At 38.0% G+C, this 21,410-nt stretch overlaps 1 protein-coding gene across 1 annotated transcript in view; it reads right to left on the reverse strand.

Annotated features, from left to right (window-relative positions):
- The window catches only part of SPIDR (scaffolding protein involved in DNA repair), a 533,511-nt gene that overhangs the window by 499,596 nt on the left and 12,505 nt on the right, over window positions 1-21,410 (reverse strand). Inside the window, 2 exon segments of the mRNA XM_023508281.1 lie at window positions 5,539-5,605; window positions 9,289-9,444. Of these exon segments, the coding sequence (XP_023364049.1) occupies window positions 5,539-5,605; window positions 9,289-9,444 (223 nt within the window).

Genomic DNA, 21,410 nt, shown 5'->3' on the forward strand with positions numbered 1-21,410 from the left:
ACCATACAATCCTCTCAATAGATGCAGAAAAATCAATTGACAAAATTCAGCCTCTTCTAAAAAAAAAAAACAAAAAAACAAAAAAACAAAAAAATAGGCATAGGTGGCACATTTCTTAACCTGATTGAAGCCATCTACAAGCCCAGAGCTAACATCACAGTAAATCGTGTAAAAATGAAAGCTTTTTCCACTTAGAACTGGAACCAGACAAGGATGTCTACTATTGCCACTATTATTCAACACAATTCTGGAAGTTCTAGCCAATGTGATCAGGCAAGAGACAGATATAAAGGGCATCCAAATGGGGGCAGAGGAGGTCAGACTCTCCCTGTTTGCTGATGATATAATCTTATACTTAGAAAACCCCAGAGACTCAACCACAAAACTCCTGGAAGTCATCAGGAAATACAGTAATGTCTTAGGGTATAAAATCAATGTCCACAAATCAGTAGCCTTTGTATACACCAATAACAGCCACATTGAGAAGCAAATCAAGGATACAATTCCCTTCACAGTAGCTTCAAAGAAAATCAAACACTTAGAAATATACCTAACAAAGAAAATTATGAAACCCTAAGAAAATAAAGTGAAGAAGACCCTAACAAATGGAAGAATATACCACGCTCTTGGCTGCAAAGACTCAACATTGTCAAATGTCTATTCTACCCAAAGCAATCTACAATCAAATTGCAATCCCCATTAAAATACCAACATTATATTTTGAAGAACTGGAAAAAAATAGTACTTTGTTTTGTATGGAACCAGAAAAACCCTGCATAGCTAAGGCTATTCTTAGTAATAAAAACAAATCCAGAGGCATCACCCTATCAGACTTCAAGCTATACTAGAAGGCCATAATGATCAAAACAGCATACTATTGGCACAAAAATAGAGACACAGACATATGGAACAGAATAGAAAACCAAGATTTGAAACCAGTCTCTACTTGCCATCTGATCTTTGATAAACCTAACAAAAGCATACAGTAGGGAAATCCCTATCCAACAAATGGGAGAAGTGGATAACCACATGTAAAAGACTGAAACTTGACCCACACATTTCACCCCTTACAAAAATTGACTCAGTGGACAAGAGACTTAAATTTAAGACACAAAGGATGAAAATCTTAGAAGAAAGTGTGGAGAAAACTCTTGATGATATTAGACTGGGGAAAGATTATATGACCAAGACCTCAGTGGCCATTGCAACAACAAAAAAAATTAACAAATGGGACTTAATTAAGCACAGCTAAGGACACAACAAGTGAAGCAAAAAGACAACCTTCAGAATTGGAAAAGATATTTGCAAGGTGCCAATCTGACAAAGGATTGACAACTGAAATCTCTTAAAACTCAAATTAATCAACAGAAAAAGAGTAAACAACCCCAAGCACCTCTGGGCAAGAGATATGAACAGAACCTTCTCTGACGAAGACAGATGAATGGCTAACAAACTTTAAAAAAATGCTCATCATCCCTCTTGGGCTTAAGCAATTCTCTTGAGGATGCTGCGAGCTGTGACACCACAGTACTCTACTGAGGGCAACATAGTAAGACTCTGTCTCAAAAAAAATAAAAATGCACTACTGGGCCCAGCTCCTGCAGTGGGTGGTTATTAAACAAAAACCAGTGGCCGCCTGTGGAAGCAACTTCATCTGCTGCATCAGTTAACACTCCACATGATATCCTCTGGATCCAGTCTGCTTGGAATAAAATTCAGCCAGAAATGATACACAAATGTTTCAAGAAAGTTGGATTTGTCACAACCAGGAGCACAATGTTTTGGTCTCATTGGATAGTCCATCTCCTATGGCAGAATTCCATGGAGTAGATTTTGAAGGTTTTATTGAAATAGATAATGAAGTGGCAAACTACAATGAACTTGATCAGGAAACAATTTTCCAAGTGATATTGACCAAAGTACAGAACAGCATAAAAGTGCAAGAAGCAGCTGACGAAGTAGAAAAAGCAAGTGAGGATGACACAGAGATTGCAGACACTCCAAAAGAGGAGGACGTGAGGCATCTGACAATGCAGTTGAAGTCCCCTGCTATGGAAAAATGTCCAAGAATGCTGAGTGGCATAGGCAGCCTTGAGAGTGCTTTCTCCAATTATGTTTCTAATAGGAATAAGAAACAGGCGAAGATTGACTCAAACAGAAGGAATGATTAAGCCATAAGAAAACTGTAAATGTGCTGATTAAATGTATTGATTGTGTCTGACACTATATGAATGATTTCACTGTGTTTTGATTATGTATGATATTCTCTAATAAAAGTTTTACAAGAAAGTAAAATACATGTACAATAGGTCTAGTTCCTTACGTTGACCACCTCTGTATGTTGATCAGTTTGGTACAGTCCCTTGGGTGGTCAACTTAGAGAGGTTCCACTGCATTTTAGAAGTTACTGTTTTAAAAATAAATCCATTCTAGGAAATGCCTTGAATCCTTTTTCCTCTTATCTCTATTATGAATAGAGATCACAATAAAAAAAATTTAAAAATTTATTAAATTATTAACAGTAACTTTGTTAACAAGCTACATATGCAATAAATAAACTCTTTCAGCCTTTCAAAATATATTGATCATTCTATACTGTAGAAACTATATCAAAGTGAGGTGAATATTCATAGACATGGTAAAACCATTCCTAAAGATCATTATGTAATTAATTCAAAGTAGCAACTTATTAAGCCCTGTCCCAATTTTTCTGCCACCTGCATATTCCCTTAGCTTTTATTTATTTTGGACAGGAAACAAATTGGTGGATCACTTGTAATTATCTTACAGTTTTAAAAGAGAAATACATAAATATGAACTCACTTGATGATTTTATTATTTATTTTAGGTTATGTAAATTAATTATTTTTTTTATAATTTTTTTGAGTGTGATACTTCTTGAAGCAATCTCCAGGATAAAGTCCAGGCTACTTCCCACATGTCTCACTATAGAAATGGTTTCTCTCCTTCTACTTTTCTCATTTCTTCTGCTACAAACCATGCAATCCTTTGCTGATTTTTTCATTTGCAGTATAAAATGCATCTTCCATTTAGCCTTTCCTCAGTGTCAGAAGATGATGGTCTTCCCCTCTTTCTTGAATTTCTGTTCCTCACATTGCTCACAAGCTGAATGATGAGATTTCTCTTGTAAGAAAGAGGTGTCTGAACTTTTTCTCCACTTTCCTTCTTATCTAATGAGTAAAGGATGTAGCTGTTCACAACTGCAACTTCTATCAGGTAAAAGAATACATCTCCCACCATTTATAGGACCTCCTTATAAACCCGCAACATCCATAATACTGATCAGCTCTGTCCATTCTTCTCGTAAACTTTGAATATTCTAAAACAACTGTCATATTAACCAGTGATCAATTGTGTTTATGGGCCAAAGAATGTACTTAGCATCCTATCACATTGATAAGCACATAATTCACATTCCTGAAGTTTCTTCTTTTTCAGATCACTTGGAAAATCCTTCTTAGAAGTCATAAGTGTTCCTGTCATACATATTTTCATTTTATGCAATTGCCTAGCAAGTTGAAGGCTTATATAGAACCTATCAATGTGATAGCCTGAACCACTTGTATGTGCTTGTTAAAACTTGTGCCAAAAGAATCACTTGGAGGTATAAATGGAAAATCAAGATGAATAAGACTTTATATTTTTATCTTGCCATAATAGGGAATGTGAGAAAATACAATCATTTTCTGAATCACACAGGAAAAAATTCATAGGCCCTATTTTGTGAACAAATGCAACAACAACAACAAAGTGTTGAACATCTTCTGACATCAAAGCAGGATGGGAAAGTTATGTTGGACAAGGTCTGACACAGGATCAGAAAAGATTAATGCTTCTTTCTCAAAGTTAAATTTGGTATCCTTATTTAAAATCTCCAGAAAAAGATATGTGCCACATCTGTTTAAACAAAAATACTGCTTTCTCCGTATTTTATGAAGTTTCAGAAATAAAAATTAAATTGAGCTTTGAATATCATAGCATGTGGCACTAAAACGAAAAGTAAAATTCTTCAGTTTCATCAGAAGATTATGGTATTACAAATGGGTGTCTACCATTTTATTTTATATTGCATCATTTTATGAATTTTAAAGAAATATTTGAAAAATTTTATTTTTCATTTGCATAGAAAAGAATCTCCTTCAGTGTCCATAGAAAAGAATCTCCTTAAGTGTCCACTGAACACTTAGCAACATACCTATATAAAAATCCTTGGCTCAGCGCCTGTGGCTTAAGTGGCTAAGGCGCCAGCCATATACACCTAAGGTGGCAGGTTCAAATCCAGCCTGGGCCTGCCAAAAAAAAAAATGACAGCTACAACCAAAAAATAGCTGGGCGTTGTGGCGGGTGCCTGTGGTCCCAGCTACTTGGGAGGCAGAGGTAGGAGACTCGCTTGAGCCCAGGAGTTGGAGGTTGCCATGAGTTGTGATGCCATAGCACTCTACCCAGGGGGACAGCTTGAGGTTCTGTCTCAAAATAAATAAATAAATAATAAATAAATAAATAAACCCTTAATTTCACTAAAGTGTCTTTTAGGGGCAGTCACCCTATGTATGCAATAGGTTCTAGCCAAGGGCAAAGGTACAGGGGGAGGCACTCCTCCCCAAGGAACAGCAAAGTGACAAAACTCCTCACCACCTATATTCTTGTCAAGAATTTGGACTGTAGGACTCAGCAACCACCTTACAAAGCTTCAGAACCAATTCCACACTAATGCTGCAGAACTCTAGCCCACTGCATGTCTAGTTCCCAGAGACAAATGCAACCCCATTTGTTCAAACACTAGAGTGAATAGTTTCCTACTACTTATAGATTAAAAGCCTTCCCAAACTAATTCACCAAAAATTTCAGTCTGCAGCCATATAATTCTTATAGGATAGGTCGTGTTTATTTCCCAAAATCATATTTAAAAAAAGAAAGAAAAAGAAAACACTGGAGCTATAACCATGGGTTAACCTGCTGGGCCCTGTGAGTAAAAGGGACAAAGCACACACAGCAAGTGTTAATAATTACTTGCAGAGAGCAGGAGGGATGGAGTAGACCAGAATAGAGATGAGAGACAGAGTTCTCAAAAATATCTTTTTACATTGTCTAGATGTGTTTTAACCATGAATATACAACCTTCCCAAACTATGTAAGTAACTTTTAAAAAGAAAGGAAAAAAAAAATCACATAGGGAAATATTAGCTTTGTACTTCCTTGGTTAAGAAACCATAGAAATGGGTGGCAGCACCTCTAGCTCAAGTGGCTAAGGCGCCAGCCACATACACCAGAGCTATCGGGGTTCAAATCTGGCCTGGGCCTGCCAAACAATGACTACAACCAAAAAATAGCCGGCATTATGGTAGGCACCTGTACTTCCAGCTACTCGGGAGGCTGAGGTAAGAGAATCGCTTCAGCCCAGGAGTTGGAGGTTGCTGTGAGCTGTGATGTAACAGCACTCTACACAGGGTCATAGCTTGAGGCTCTGTCTTAAAACACAAAAAAAGAAAAGAAAAGAAACCAATAAAATAGTATTACCTTTCTTAGATCTAGGGAATAATTCGAGGTGATTTTCTGTAACAGTCTTCTTTTCAGCTGTGAATGACTGTAGGGAAAATAATAATGTCATTCATGTAACAAAAGTTAAAAACCAACAATATTTTGTAAAATATTCAAAATATTAAATTATATCCTGCTTAACTTATTTCTCTGATTTCCTTTACTTATATTTACCAATTTCAGTATTTTAAAAATATTCTTTATATACTTATATTTTTATGTTTCCTAAATCTAAACAAAGATCTCACTGATCAAAATATTTCATATTAACATTCAATGTCAGTAACTTCATATATATGACCCTGACCACCTATGAGGTCTTCATTACTCAACCTATATCCAAATTATCTTCAGAAGTTATAACAGCATTCTTCTATTCCTCTATATTGTAAGATCACATACACAAAAATCAACCAGCGTATTTCACTGCCAAAAGATTTTGAACACACAGGCTTACCCCATTTTCACCATGCACCACTTTATTGTGTTTTGTGTATAGAACATTTTTTACTAAAAGTTTGTGGTAACCCCAAGTCAAGCAAGTCTATCAGGGCCATTTTTCCAACACCACGTGCTCACCTTGTGTCTCTGTGTCATTACTGGGTAATTAGCCCAATTTCAAACTTCATTATTACACCTGTTATAATTGTTACTGTTGTAACTAACACAAGACAGCAATTTTTTTTTTTGAGAAAGTCTTGCTCTGTTGCCCTGGGTAGAGTGCAGTGGCATCATAATAGCTCACTATAACCTCAAACTCCTGGGCTCAAGTTATCCTCCCTGCCTCAGCCTCTCAAGTAGCTAAGACTACAGACACGCACCACCATGCCCAGTTAATTTTTTTTGTATTTTTGGTAGAGATAGGGTCTTACTATTGCTCAGACTGGTCTCAAGCTCTTAGCCTCGAGTGACACCCCCTGCCCCCGACAGAGATCTTAGCTAGATCTTTTGGACAACTTTGCCAAGACAGCAAATTTAATAAATAAATGTTGTCTGGTTCTGACTGCTACACTGACCAGTTGTTCCTCCATCTGTCTCCTCAGTCCTCCCTATTCCATGAGATACAACATATTGAAATTAAAACCCTACAGTGACTTTTAAGTGCTCAAGAGAAATGAAGAGTCACACATCTCTCATCCTAAATCAAAAGTTAGAAAAGAATAAGGTTAGCTTAGCAAGGAAGGCATGTCAAAAGCTGAGACAGGCCAAAAGCTAAGTGTTTTGAGCCAAATAGTTACCCAAATTGTGAATGCAAAAGAAAAGTTCATTTTGTTTGTTCTCTTTATCTTTTGGGAGGAGTGAGTTCTTAGGAAATTAAAGTGTTACTCTAGTGAACACATGAATGATAACGTGAAACACCCTTATTCCTTATAGAAAGTTTAGCAGAGTAGATAAAATGAACCAGCCACAACATTCCATTAGGTCAACACCTGATCCAGAGCAAGGGCCAACATCTCTTCAATTCTGTGAAGGCTGGAAGAAGTGAAAAAGTTGCAGAAGAAGAGTCTGAAACTAGCAAAGCTTAGTTCAGGAGGTTTAAGGAGAGAAGGCATCTCCACAACATGAGAGTGTAAAGTGAAGCAGCAAGCACTAATATAGAAACTGCAGCAAGTTATCCAGAAGATCTAGCTAAGATCACTGATGAAGGTCGCTACACTAAACAGCAAATTTTCAATGTAGGTGAAAAATCCTTCTATTGGAAGAAGATACCATCTAGAACTTTCATAGCCAGAGAGGAGACTTGTTAGGGGGTTATTTCAGTTGGTGACTTTAAACTGAAGCCAATGCTCATTTACTACTTTGAAAATACCAGGGTCTTTAAGAATTATGATAAATCTATTTTCCCTATGCTCTACAAATGAAACAACAAAGTCTGAAAGACAGCACCTCTGTTTATATCATGATTTACCATCTACTTTAAGTCCCTACTATTGAGACTTTGCTCAGAAAAAAAATTTCTTTTCAGATGATTACTGCCATTGACAATGTACCTGGTCACCTCACCCAAGAGCCCTGATGGAGATGTACTGGGAGATTAACATGTCTGCTAACACAAAATCCATTCTGCAGTCCATAAATCAAGAACTGATTTTGACTTTCAAATCTCATTATTTAAGAAATACAGTTTGTAATGCTATAGGTAACACAGACAGTGATTTCTCTTATGGATTTGGGCAAAGTAAACTGAAAATCTTCTGAAGGCCAAGTATGGTGGCTAATACCTGTAATCCCACCATTTTGGGAAACCAAGACAGGAAGATTGCTCAAAGCCAGAAGTTCAAGAACCGCCTGGCCGATACCACAAATAAATAAAAAAATTATCCAGGTATAGTGGGATGTATCGATTTTAGCATATATCTATAATCCTACCTACTCAGGAGGCTGAGGCAGGAGGATAACTTGAGCCCAGGGGTTTAACACTGCATTGATTTATGATCATGCCACTGTATTCTAGTCTGGGCAACAGGGGAAGACCCTGTTTCCTATGAGAGAAGGGAAGGGAACAGGAGACCTCTGAAAAGGATTCACTATTCTAGATGTGATTAAGAACACTGATGATTCATGAGAGGAGATCAGAACAAGAACATTATCAAGATCTTAAAAATTCATTCCAAATCTCATGGACGACTTTAAAGGGTTTAAGATTACTTCAGTGGAGGAAACAACTGAAGATATAGTTGAAATAGTAAGAGAACTTGAATTAGAAGATGTGGAGATGGATGAATTAGAAGACGTGAATGGACTGATGCAATCTCAAGATAAAACTTGAATAGCTACGTATTCTTAGCTATTCTGAATAGCTAACTATCCATCCTTCCTATGGATGAACAAAGAAAACAGATTCTTGAAATAGAATCTACTGGTGAAAATATGGTGGACATTATTGAAACGACAACAAAGAATCTGGAATAGTTTATAAATATCGTTGATAAAGCAGTCACAGGTTTTGAGAAGAATGAGTCCAATTCTCAAAAAAGTTATATTGTGGGCAAAATGCTGTGAAACAGCATCACATTCTACAGAAAAATCTTTCTAAAAGGAAAAGTTAATAGATGTGGCAAACTTCGTTGCCTTATTTTAAGAAATTGCCACAGCTACTGCAGTCTTCAGCGATCACTTGATCTTTATCCATCAGCAGCCCTCAGAATCAAGGCAAGATCCTCCCCCAACAAAGTTACAACTCTCTGAAAACTTGGATGATTGTTAGCATTTTTAAGCAATCAAATATTTTTACTTAAGGTATGTACATTTTCTTAGACATAATACTACTGCACATTTAATAAGACTACAGTATAGTATAAACATAACTTTTATACATACTGGGACACCACAAAGTTCGTATGACACACTTTATTGCAATATTTGCTTTATTGTAGTGGTCTAAAACCAAATCCTCTATGTCTCCAAAGTCTGCCTGAAAACATTTCATAAACATACTTCCTGTGAAGAGTAGTATGCTCAATGGTTTCTCCTTCGGATAACATTCTAAGTATATATACTTCGCTTACAAAGAAGTAGAAAGGTTCTGCAAGAGATGAATACAAACTTGCCACAATTATTAAAGGAATTCAAAGAATGAGGCAAAAAAAGTAATGTACCAATTACAGTGTCCTAAAAGAAAATAAGTAAAGGAATTACAAAGAAAAGGAATTACAATAGCCTGAACACTCATGAATTTTAGGATTTACTCTTCACTATTCAGGAAAAACAATTTTACAGTTATCTTACCAGAGTCCCGAAGGTGTCCTGAAATCCTTCTCCACACCTGAGCCATGCTTCAGAGAGGGAGGCAGCTGCCGCTGCTGTCTTGAGATCTGCTCTTCTGACCTGCTGTGGCCTCTCTCCTGGAAACAATGGGTACTCTATATCCCAATTCCTTTTTCTCTGTGGAGATGATTTTTAAAGAAAAAAACAAAACAAAATCAACTTCGTTTAATATACATTAAGTTGACAATTAACAATTTGGAAACCCAAGAATGGGAGTATTAGGTAGGCAAAGTATTTGAACATCTCTGAATCTTCACATTAACATAGATAGCAAAAGCAAAAACCCAGAGACACCACTTATAATTAATCACCAAACTCCAAAATAAAAGCGAGTGAGGACAAAGCACCACCCCTCCAAATTCTTGCATGGTGTCAGTATCTGAAAGGATGGAAGCAAGGGGACAAAGGAGACGCTGAGAAAGTAGACATCAGTACTTCCTGGGAAGTTGAGCAGGCAATCCATCTGAGAACAGTGCCTAGAACTTGGTGACAGCAAAGGCTCTGACCCTGAAAAGATACGAAGGAACGAGAGCAGCCCAAGACACTCAAAGCATGTCAGTCAGGACTCCTTTCCCGTACAAGGGCCCACAAGAAAAGAAAGCACCATTGTGAGTGGCATCCATTCAGCAACACAGGGGTGACAGAGACAAAGAAAAGATCAAGATGGGGCAGAGCCAGGCGGCATCTATATAACAATTAAATAGGGGCCAAATTTTTGCAAACTATATGAAAACAAAAAAAGGGAGAAAAGCCATTCCAAATTCAGCCTCCTCACAATTCAGAAAAAAACTATGATATAAAAATAAGCAATAGGGTCAGCGCCTGTGGCTCAAGTGGCTAAGGCTCCAGCCATGTACACCCAAGGTGGCGGGTTTGAATCCAGCCCAGGCCCGCCAAACAACGATAGCTGCAACCAAAAAAATAGTGGGCATTGTGGCGTGGGCCTGTGGTCCCAGCTACTTGGGAGGCTGAGGCAGGAGATTCACTTGAGCCAGGAGTTGGAGGTTGCTGTGAGCTGTGATGGCACAGCACTCTACCCAGGGGGACAGCTGGAGGCTCCTGTCTCAAAATAATAAATAAAAATAAAAATAAGCAATAGAAAAATATCAAAGCCAAATCCAAAACAGTTATTATTATGGTGAAAAAATGAGTGAAGAAACATCCCAAACATACAAAGAAAGCATATCAAAGACATACAAAACACATAAAATGGTGAACTACTATTTCAAAACAAAACATTCAGAGTCAATGTTTGAAATGAGGTAACAAAATTTAAGAAAGAAGTAGAATAACATTTAGAAAATTACTTGAAGAAAAAGGGGCTAAAGCAGAAGGAATCCAAGAACAAATAGATAATCACAGATAATACCTTAAGAATAGATATATTCCATTTAATATCTTACTAAATAGAAGATGAAAAGGAGGAAATTTTAAAGTTCTCTAATACATCTCCAATGAAGAAGGAGAAAAAGGATTCAAGAGAAATAAAGACTGACTCTCTGTTGGGATCTAATGTACAGATTATAGGAATTCCTGAAGAAGAACAAATGATTTAAAGTGAATAAAAACTGTATAATAATCAGAGATTGAAGGCAACATTTTATGGCAAAATAAACTAAGGTAATATATTTAAGATGTTCTAGCTCGGCACCCATAGCTAAGTGGCTAGGGTGCCAGCCACATACACAAGGCCTTGCAGGTTTGAACCCAGACTAGGCCTGCTAAACAATAATGACAACTACAACAACAACAACAAAAAATAGCCAGGCATACACCCAGGCTGGTGGGTTTGAACACAGCCTGGGCCAGCTAAACACTAATGACAACTGCAACAACAACAAAAAATAGCTCGGCGTTGTGGTGGGCCACCTATAGTCCCAGCTACTTGGGAGGCTGAGGCAAAAGAATCACTTAAGCCCAAGAGTTTGAGGTTGCTGTGAGCTGTGACACCACAGCACACTATGGAGGGTGATACAGTGAAACTCTGTCTCAAAACAAATAAACAAACAAACAAACAAAACCAGCCACCTACTCTTTGATAAACCAAATGAGAACATACACTTGGGGAAAGACTCCCTATTCAATAAATGGTGCTGGGAGAACTGGATATTCACATGTAAAAGACTGAAACTGGACCTGGCTTGGCACCCATTGCTAAGTGGTTAGAGTGCCAGCCACATACACAAGGGCTTGCAGGTTCGTGGACCTGTACTTTTCTCCACTCACAAAAACTAGTTCAAGGTGGTGGATAAAAGACCTAAATTTAAGGCATGAAACAATAAAAAACCTCAAAGAAAGCGTAGGAAAAACACTGGAAAATATCAGCCTGGGAAAAGACTTTATGACGACTTCTATGGCAATTCCAACAACAAAAATAAATGAATAGGATTTAAGTAAACTGAAAAGCTTCTGTACAGCTAAGGAGACAACAACCAAAGCAAATAGACAACCTACACAATGGGAAAGGATATTTGCATATTTTGAATCAGACAAAAGCTTGATAACTAGGATCTATCGAGAACTCAAATTTATCCATATGAAAAAAGCCAACAATCCCATATATCAATGGGCAAGAAATGAACAGAACCTTCTCTAAAGAAGACAGACAAATGGCTAGCAAACATGAGAAAATGCTCATCATCCCTAATTACTAGAGAAATACAAATCAAAACCACCCTGAGGTATCATTTAACCTCAGCAAGAATGGCCCACATCACAAAATCTCAAAACTGCAGATACTGGCATGGATGTGGAAAGAAAGGAACACTTTTACACTGCTGGTGGGACTGCAAACTGATACAACATTTTTGGAAGGAAGTATGGAGAACCCTCAAAGAATTCAAGCTAGACCTCCCATTTGATCCTGTTTACTGGGCCTCTACACAGAAGGGAAAAAAAAAATCCCTTTACCATAAGGACACTTGCACTAGACTGTAAACAATCACCAAAATGTGGAAATAGCCTAAATGCCCACCAACCCAGGAATGGATTAACAAGCTGTGATCTAGGTATACCATGGAATACTATTCAACCATTAAAAAAGATGCAGAGTTTACATCCTTTGTATTAACCTGGATGGAAGTGGAACACATTATTCTTAGTAAAGCATCACAAGAATGGAGAAGCAAAAATCCTATGTACTCAATTCTCATATGAGGACAGTTGATGACCTAGTACATGGTGAGGGGTGAGGGAAGGGGAGAGCAGAGAGAGGGAAGGAGTGGGGGGGGGTGGAGGAAGAGGAGAGGAAAGGTGGGAGAGAGTGGGGGAATGAAAGAACAGAAAGAGGGAAGAAGGGAGGGGAGTGTGGGGTAAGGGACAGTATGTGACACACTTTGGGGGGTGGGACACAACTATAAGAGGGACTTTATCTAACAAACGCAATCAATGTAACCTGGTTCTTTGTACCCTCAATGAATCCCCAACAATTAAAAAAAAATAAGATGTTCAGGGGAAAAATATAAGCCAAAGAGTTCATATCCAGCAACAGTAATAACACTATTTTCTCTAAGGTTTTTTTGCCTTTTCCCTCTTTAAACAAATATCTAAAACAGACATATATTCATTCCATAATATTTATAATTTTCATTCTACTTTAAAGAAAATTTTAGGTTTCATACAGTCTACTACTATAATTTGATCAAAAATGTCTCATAAATATTATTATAGTTTAATCAATAATGATAATAAATCATGATTAAAATACACCATTCAAACTTCCTTAACTAGTACTATAGACAGAATGTTACTATCACACAAAATTAATATGTTGAAACCCTAATCCCCAGTGTGGTGGTATTAAGAGATAAAGTCTTTGGGAAGTGACTAACACATGAGGCCAGAGGCCCCATGAGAAGGATTAATGCTTTTATAAAAGATGCCCTAGAGCAGAGGTCTCCAACTATTTGACTCCAGGATTGGTTTCATGCAAGATAATTTTTCCATGGCCTGGGGTGGGGTGAGGAGCTGACAGAGGTGGAGCTAAGGCAGTTAAGCAAGCGATGGAGAATGGCTATAAATTATAAATACAGAAGAAACTTCTTACTAGTGCACTGCTTACCAGTACAGGGCTGAGGTCAACAGCCCTAGAGAGCTGACTTGCCCAATTTATGAACAAGGAAGCAGGCCCTCACCAGACACCAAATATACCTGCACACAGACCTTAGACTTCCCAACCTCTAGAACTATGAGAAATAAATTTTTGTTGTTCATAAACCACTTCAGTATTCTTTTAGTGTAGTTCAAACAGACTAAGACAACACAAATAAAGGAACAAATTCAGAAGCAAGTTCAGCCACAACATAGATGGCATTTTAACATTTAACAGCTCTATACTGGTTCTCCCTTTCATGGAAATTTCTATAGTAAGAGCAGAAATACATGAGGAAGAGGCACCTGTCACTACTAGAAGGTGCTTACCCTTCGTCAGCATGTAGTTTCCCCTGATAGCTCTAAAAACATTCAGTTAATTATCTAGAACAGCAAAGAAGATAGAAAATATTATTTGGTGTACTTAGAGCCAATATATTTATTTTTAAGTACAGAATACCTCTTCAACCTAGAATGAGCCATAATGATGCCACTGCATTCCACTCAGGGTAAGAGAATGAGACTCTGTCAACCTCCCCAAAGAAACAACAACAAAAACCATACCTAGAAATCAACAACAAAAGGAAATGGACAACTGACAAATAAGTGGAAATTAAACAATACAATCTAAACAATCAGTGGGTCAAAGAAAAATCAGAAATGAATTATAAGGCAAATTAGAAAATATTTTCTCAAATTAATGAAAATAAAAACATGAGATACCAAAATGTATGAGATGCAGAGCTCACCAAAGGGGAAAAAAAAAATTATAGATGCAAACACTGAAATTAATAAAGAAAAAAGGTTCTAAATCAATAACTTTGCCATACACATTAAGGAACTAGGTGGGGAATTGCAAGCCAAACCTAAAAGTATTTTTAAAAAAAGATAAATGAAAAAGATAATTGAATCAACAAAACTAAGGTGATTCTTTGAAAAGATCAAAAAATTTAAAAAATCTTTAATTAGAATGGTAAAGAAAACAGAATACTTAAATTCCTAAAATTGGAAGCAAGCAGTATTAGGGATATCACTACCAAACATACAGAAATAAAAAAATAAGAGAATACAATGAACAAACAAACAACAAAAACTAAAGAATCAAAAACAAATGGACAAATTCCTGGAAACATAGAAACCACCAAAACTGACTCAAGAAGAAATAGAATAATTGAACAGACCAGTAACAAATGACTAAATCAGTAATCAAAAACCTTCCAATGAAAAAAGAACAATCTAAGCTCAAACATAGCAAAAGAAAAGAAATAACCAAAATTAAAATCAGAGATTAATGAAATTGAAAACAAAGAATCATTCAGAAAATTAATGAAACAAAAGGTTGGTTTTTTTGAAAAAATAAATGAAATCAATGAACCTTTGAATGGATTAATTAGAAACAGAAAAGTAAAATCTCTAATACCTCAATCAGAAACAAGAAAGGGAAAAGAACAACAGATGCTACAGAGATACAAGAGATCATCTCTGAGTACTACAAGAAACTCTATGCCCAGAAATTTGACAATATGGTGGAAATGGATCAATACCTGGAACTGCACCCTCTCCTAGGCTTATGAAGAAGAAATTGATCTCTTTAACAGACCAAGGTAAGAAATGAGATCAAAGCAAACAATAAAAAAGAAAATCTTCCAACAAAAACATGGCCTGGTCCAGATGGCTTCATACCAGAATTCTATCAAATCTTCAAAGAGCTTATACTCATGTTACAGAAATTATTCAAAAAACATTGAGAAGGAAGCAATCTTCTCCAAACACATTCTATGAAGCAAACATCGCCCAGATACCAAAACAAGGAAAAGATCCAAGAACTTCAGACCAATTTCACTAATACATCTAGATGCAAAAATTCTCAACTAGCCAATAGATTACAGCTACATATTAAAAAAAACATTCATCACGATCAAGTACGTTTCATCCCAGGGATGCAAGGCTGATTTAACATATGCAAGTCCCTAACGTAATTCACTAGAAGTAAAAACAGAAATATCAACAGAAGTAAAAACAAAGATCATATGATCCTCTCAATAGATGCAGAAAAAAAGCATTCAATAAAATTCAGAATTTCGAATTAGAACACTTAAGAAGATGCCAGACTAGAGATAGTGTCTTTACAGCTATGTATGGTGATAAATGGGAGAAAAGACTCTAGACACCTCTGCCTTGTGGGCTCTACCTAGAGACATCCTTTCAGGGGCACAGGGAGGCAATGGGACACTTTAGGACTCCAAGACAGGGACAAAGGGTAGTGAAGAAGTGTTAAGTACTTGTGTTCGGGCAGAGGCTGGTAGTGTAGCTACAGCTGCAGCCAGAACAGTTTGCAGACAGAGAAGGTCTACCTTGTGGGGTATTTTTGGACCTGGGCACTTGGTTGAGTTACATTAGGAGAGCTTAGGCAAGTGAGTGATTCATTTTACCAGGACTGAGCCACCTAGGTGGAGCAGAGCTCTCACCATTTGGCTACTGTCCCCCACGGACAGCCATTGTGGAAAAGCTGCCTTGCAGGCAAAGCCCACAGGGTCCTAGTATGAGGCAAGTTCTGGCACACCTGATAAGCAGGGCAGCCACTCCTGGGAAGATTTGAACAACACATGCTTTCCTGGGAAAGCCACTGTATAACCAAGGGACACAGTTTGGAAAGGTCAAGCCATGTCTCTTAAGGGAGCTAAGAAGAACTTCAGGTCTCCACCTTATGGGGATAGAGGGGAAAGGAAGAAAAGATGGGACACAGTCTCCTTGGCAAGGCAGAAGCTCCGAATCTCCATCTTATACAGTTGTAGCAGCATGTTAATTAGCATCTCATACCTCAGAAGATCACCTGTTGTCTAGGCAATATACAGCAAGATATATATATATATATATATCTCAAAACAGCACAGTTTTGGCACAAAAATACAGACATAGACATATGGAACAGAATAGAAAACCAAGAGTTGAAACCAATCTCTACTTGTAATCTGGCATTTGATAAACTTAACAAAAGCACATAGTGGGAAAAAGAATCCCTATTCAACAAATGGTGCTGGGAGAATTGAATAACCACATGTGAAAGACAGAAACTAGACCCATAACTTTCACCACTTAACATAAATTGACTCAAGGCCCTGCACAGTGGCTCAAGCCTGTAATCCCAGCACTCTGGGAAAGCAAGGCAAGTGGACTGCTTGAGTTCAGGAGTTCAAGACCAGCCTGACCAAGAGCAAGACCCCATCTGTAAAAACTAGCTGGGTACTGTGGTGGGTGCCTATAGTCCCAGCTACTTGGGAGGCTGAGGGAAGAGAATCACTAGAGCCCAAGAGTTTGAGGTTGCTGTGAGCTATGACACCATGGCACTCAACCCCAGGGTGAATGAATGAGACTCTGTCTCAAAAAAAAAAAAAAAACCCAAATAGACTCAAGATGGATAAAAGATTTAAATTAAAGACATGAAATGATAAAAAATCTTACAAGAAAGTATGGAGAAAAGTCTTGACAATGTTGAACTGGGGAAAGATTTTATGACAAAGACCTCAGCAGCCATCACAACAACAAAAAAAATTAACAAATAGAACTTAATTGAGCTGAAAAGCTTCAGCACCATTAAGGACACAACAAGTAAAGCAAAAAGACAACCTTCACGGTGGGAAAAGATATTTTCAGGGTATGAATCTGACAAAGCATTGATAACAAAACTCTACAAAGAACTCATATTAATCAACAGAAAAAGAATAAACAATCTCATCTACCACTGGGAAAGAGATATCAACAACACATTCCCTGATGAAGACATAAGAATGGCTAACAAACATTTGAAAAAGTGCTTATCTTCCCTGATTGTCACAGAAATGCAAAACAAAACCACTTTAAGATATCACCTATACCCAGAGAGAATAGCTTATATCACAAATCTCAAAGCTGCAGATACTGGTGTGGATGTGGAGAAAAGGGAAACACTTTTACACTGCTGGTGGGACTGTAAACTCATAGACCCTTTTTGGAAGGAAGTATGGAGAACCCTCAAAGAACTCAAATTAGACCTCCCATTTGATCCTGCAATTCCATTACTAGGCATCTACCCTGAAGAAAGAAAAAATCCTTTTATCATAAGGACATTTGCCCTAGACTGTTCATTGTAGTTCAATTTACAATCACTGAATTATGGAAACAACGTAAATAACCACCAACCCAGCAATGGATTAACAAGTTGTGGTATATGTATACAATGGAATACTACTCAGTCATTAAAAAGATGAAGACTTGGACGGGGAGGGGGGGTCAAGATGGCCAACGGGTACCAGCCTCCAACAGAAGATCCTGTCCAGAGGAAAGGATAAAGTCCAGAAAACACCCAACAAAGTCAAAGACTGGGAGCTCAGCTGAGAGAGAAGAGTGATACCAGCAGGACACATCTTCTGAGGCAAGCAGCAACTCTTGGAAGGCAATCTACAGGTACATAATACATCCCAAAGGTAAAGTGTCCGTCCCCTCTCCCAAGAAAGGTGTGCTTTTCCTTTGTTTCCTCTTCAACTGCTCCTCTGAGTCTCCTACAGGCGATCGATAAACTGGGGCCTATTCTCTCACTCAACGAGAGAGAGCTGCCAACAAGGAAGTCTACTACCCTGGAGGGACCCTGCTGAGACTCGGAATACCCTCCTCCAGGCAGAAAAGTGGAACTGGCATTCATACTGCCCTTATCACTGCCCTTATGAGTTTCCAGTCCACCCTCCCCCCCTTGCCCGCAGAGACAGCGAGAGGAGACCCAAGAGCAGCATCTCCTCACCCTTGCAGGACCAAGCCCCTGTCCCGGTCCTTCACCAGGAGAACTGCTTGATCCACACTTCCTGTGCGCAGACTGACCCCGCATTCTGTGCCCAGCTGTCTCCCGGACTGCTGTCCCCACTTCCCAGGGCCTTGGCGGCGCACGACCACAACCACAACTGACTCCTGCCAGGGTGGGCTGCATTGCCTCGCCTACTGCCCCCACTTCCCGGGGCCTTGGGGGCGAGCATCCAGGAAACCACCAGAAGAAGCCACTGGCAGAACGGTTTTAGGTACGGTCTCCGAAAACCACCCCATTCAGCATGTGGCGGAATCAGCGGAAAAACTCTGGTAATCAGAATAACCAGAGTAAATCAACCCCCGCCAAGGAAGGATGGGACAGACACAATTCTTCAATAAATAAATGTCTGAGACGTCAGAAATTGAGTTCAGAATCTGGATACCAAATAAGATCAACAGAATGGAGAAAAGGAGGGAACCAGAATTTCAAATTATTCAAAAGCTATCCCAGGAATTCAATGATTTCAAAAATAAAATGATAAAAGACTACAATACACTGAGGCAAGAGGTCGCAGCCCTTAAAGATCTGAAGAGTACGGTTGAATCCCTCATTCAGAGAATGGACCAGGCAGAAGATAGGATCTCTGAGACTAAAGACAAAGACTTTGAATGCGCCCAAACATCCAAAGATCACGACAAATGGAGAGCAAAAGCAGATCACTCACTCAGAGAGCTCTTGGATAATTCGAAGAAAACTAATATTTGCCTTATAGGAATCCCTGAAGGTGACAAAGTTGCTTCACAAAACACAGAGGCTCTCCTTCATGAAATTCTGAAAGAGAACTTTCCAAACATGCCAAGGGATCCTGAAATTCAGATAGCAGACAGCTTCAGAACCCCAACGCAACTCAATCCGAACAAGACATCCCCCAGGCATATCATAACCAACTTCACTAAAGTTAACATGAAAGAGAAAATCCTGAAAGCAGCTAGATGCAAGAAAACATTAACTTACAAGGGGAAGAATATTAGAATGACTGCAGATCTCTCTGCTGAAACCTTTCAGGCTAGAAGAAGGTGGTCATCGACCTTCAACCTCCTAAAACAAAACAACTTTCACCCAGACTCTTATATCCAGCTAAACTGAGTTTCATTTATGATGGAGAAATTAAATACTTTAACGACATTCAAATGTTGAAGAAATTTGCCATAACTAAACCAGCCCTCCAGGATATCCTTAGACCTATCCTCCATAAAAACCAGTGCAACCCTTCACCACATAAATAAACCCACCCAGAAAATTTTGATCAAATTCCAATCTCCACAGTGACAAAAGGATCAAAGATGTCCACTAGACCTTCAAAAACCTCGATACCCAAAAGTATACCAGGCTTATCAATAGTCTCAATCAATGTGAATGGTTTAAATTGCCCTCTAAAGAGGCACAGGCTGGCTGACTGGATACAAAAACTCAAACCAGATATCTGCTGAATCCAAGAAGCTCACCTTACTTCGAAAAATAAGCATAGACTCAGGGTGAAGGGATGGTCATCTATATTCCAGGCTAATGGAAAGCAGAAAAAAGCAGATGTTGCAATTTTATTCGCAGATACAATAGGCTTTAAACCAAAAAAAAGTGAGCAAGGACAAGGATGGTTACTTTATATTTGTTAAGAATAATACTCAATACGATGAGATTTCAATTATCAATATTTATGCACCCAACCAGAATGCACCTCAATTTATAAGAGACACTCTAACAGACATGAGCAACCTGATTACTCCCAGCTCCATCATAGTTGGAGATTTTAATACTCCTTTGGAAGTGCTGGACAGATCCTCCAAAAAGAAGCTTAGCAAAGAAATCTTGGATTTAAACTTAACCATTCAGCATTTGGATTTAATGGATATCGATAGAACATTTCACCCTAATAAAACTGAATACACATTTTACTCATCAGCCCATGGAACATACTCCAAAATAGACCACATCTTAGGTCACAAGTCTAACCTCAGCAAATTTAAAAGAATAGAAATTATCCCTTGTATCTTCTCAGACCACCACGGAATAAAAGTTAAACTCAGCAACAACAGGAATCTGCAGACCCAAATAAAAACATGGAAGCTAAATAACCTTATGCTCAATGACAGCTGGGTCAGAGACGAGATCAAGAAGGAAATTACCAAATTCTTGGAACTAAACAACAATGAAGAGACAAGTTATCAGAACCTCTGGGATACCGCAAAGGCAGTCCTAAGACGGAAATTTATAGCATTGCAAGCCTTCCTCAAGAAAGCAGAAAGAGAAGTTAACAACTTAACGGGACACCTCAAGCAACTGGAAAAGGAAGAACACTCCAATCCGAAACCCAGTAGAAGGAAAGAAATAACCAAAATTAGAGCAGAATTAAATGAAATTGAAAACAAAAGGACTATACAACAGATTAACAAATCAAAAAGTTGGTTTTTTGAAAAGGTCAATAAAATAGATGAACCTTTGGCCAACCTAACCAAGAAAAAAAGAGTTAAATCTCTAATTTCATCAATCAGTAATGGTAAAGATGAAATTACAACAGACCCCTCAGAAATTCAAGAAATCCTCCATGAATACTACAAGAAACTTTATTCTCAGAAATATGAAAATCTGAAGGAAACTGACCAATACTTGGAAGCATGCCACCTTCCAAGACTTAGTCAGAACCAAGTGGAAATGTTGAACAGGCCCATATCAGGCTCTAAAATACCATCAACTATACAAAATCTCCCTAAAAAGAAAAGCCCAGGACCAGATGGCTTCACGTCAGAATTCTACCAAACTTTTAAAGAGCTAATACCTATACTACTTAACCTTTTCCAAAATATAGAAAAAGAAGGAAAACTACCCAACACATTCTATGAAGCAAACATCACCTTGATCCCGAAAACAGGAAAAGATCCAACAAGAAAAGAAAATTATAGACCAATATCACTAATGAATATTTATGCGAAAATATTCAACAAGATCCTAACAAACAGAATCCAGCAACACATCAAACAAATTATACACCACTACCAAGTGGGTTTTATCCCAGGATCTCAAGGCTGGTTGAATATATACAAATCTATAAATGTAATTCACCACATAAACAAATTAAAAAACAAAGACTATATGATCCTCCCAATTGATGCAGAAAAAGCTTTTGACAATATCCAGCATCCATTCATGATTAGAACACTTAAGA

Source organism: Otolemur garnettii, unplaced genomic scaffold, assembly GCF_000181295.1.
Source record: "Otolemur garnettii isolate 467f Iridium unplaced genomic scaffold, OtoGar3 scaffold00237, whole genome shotgun sequence".
NCBI classification, from domain to species: domain Eukaryota; kingdom Metazoa; phylum Chordata; class Mammalia; order Primates; family Galagidae; genus Otolemur; species Otolemur garnettii.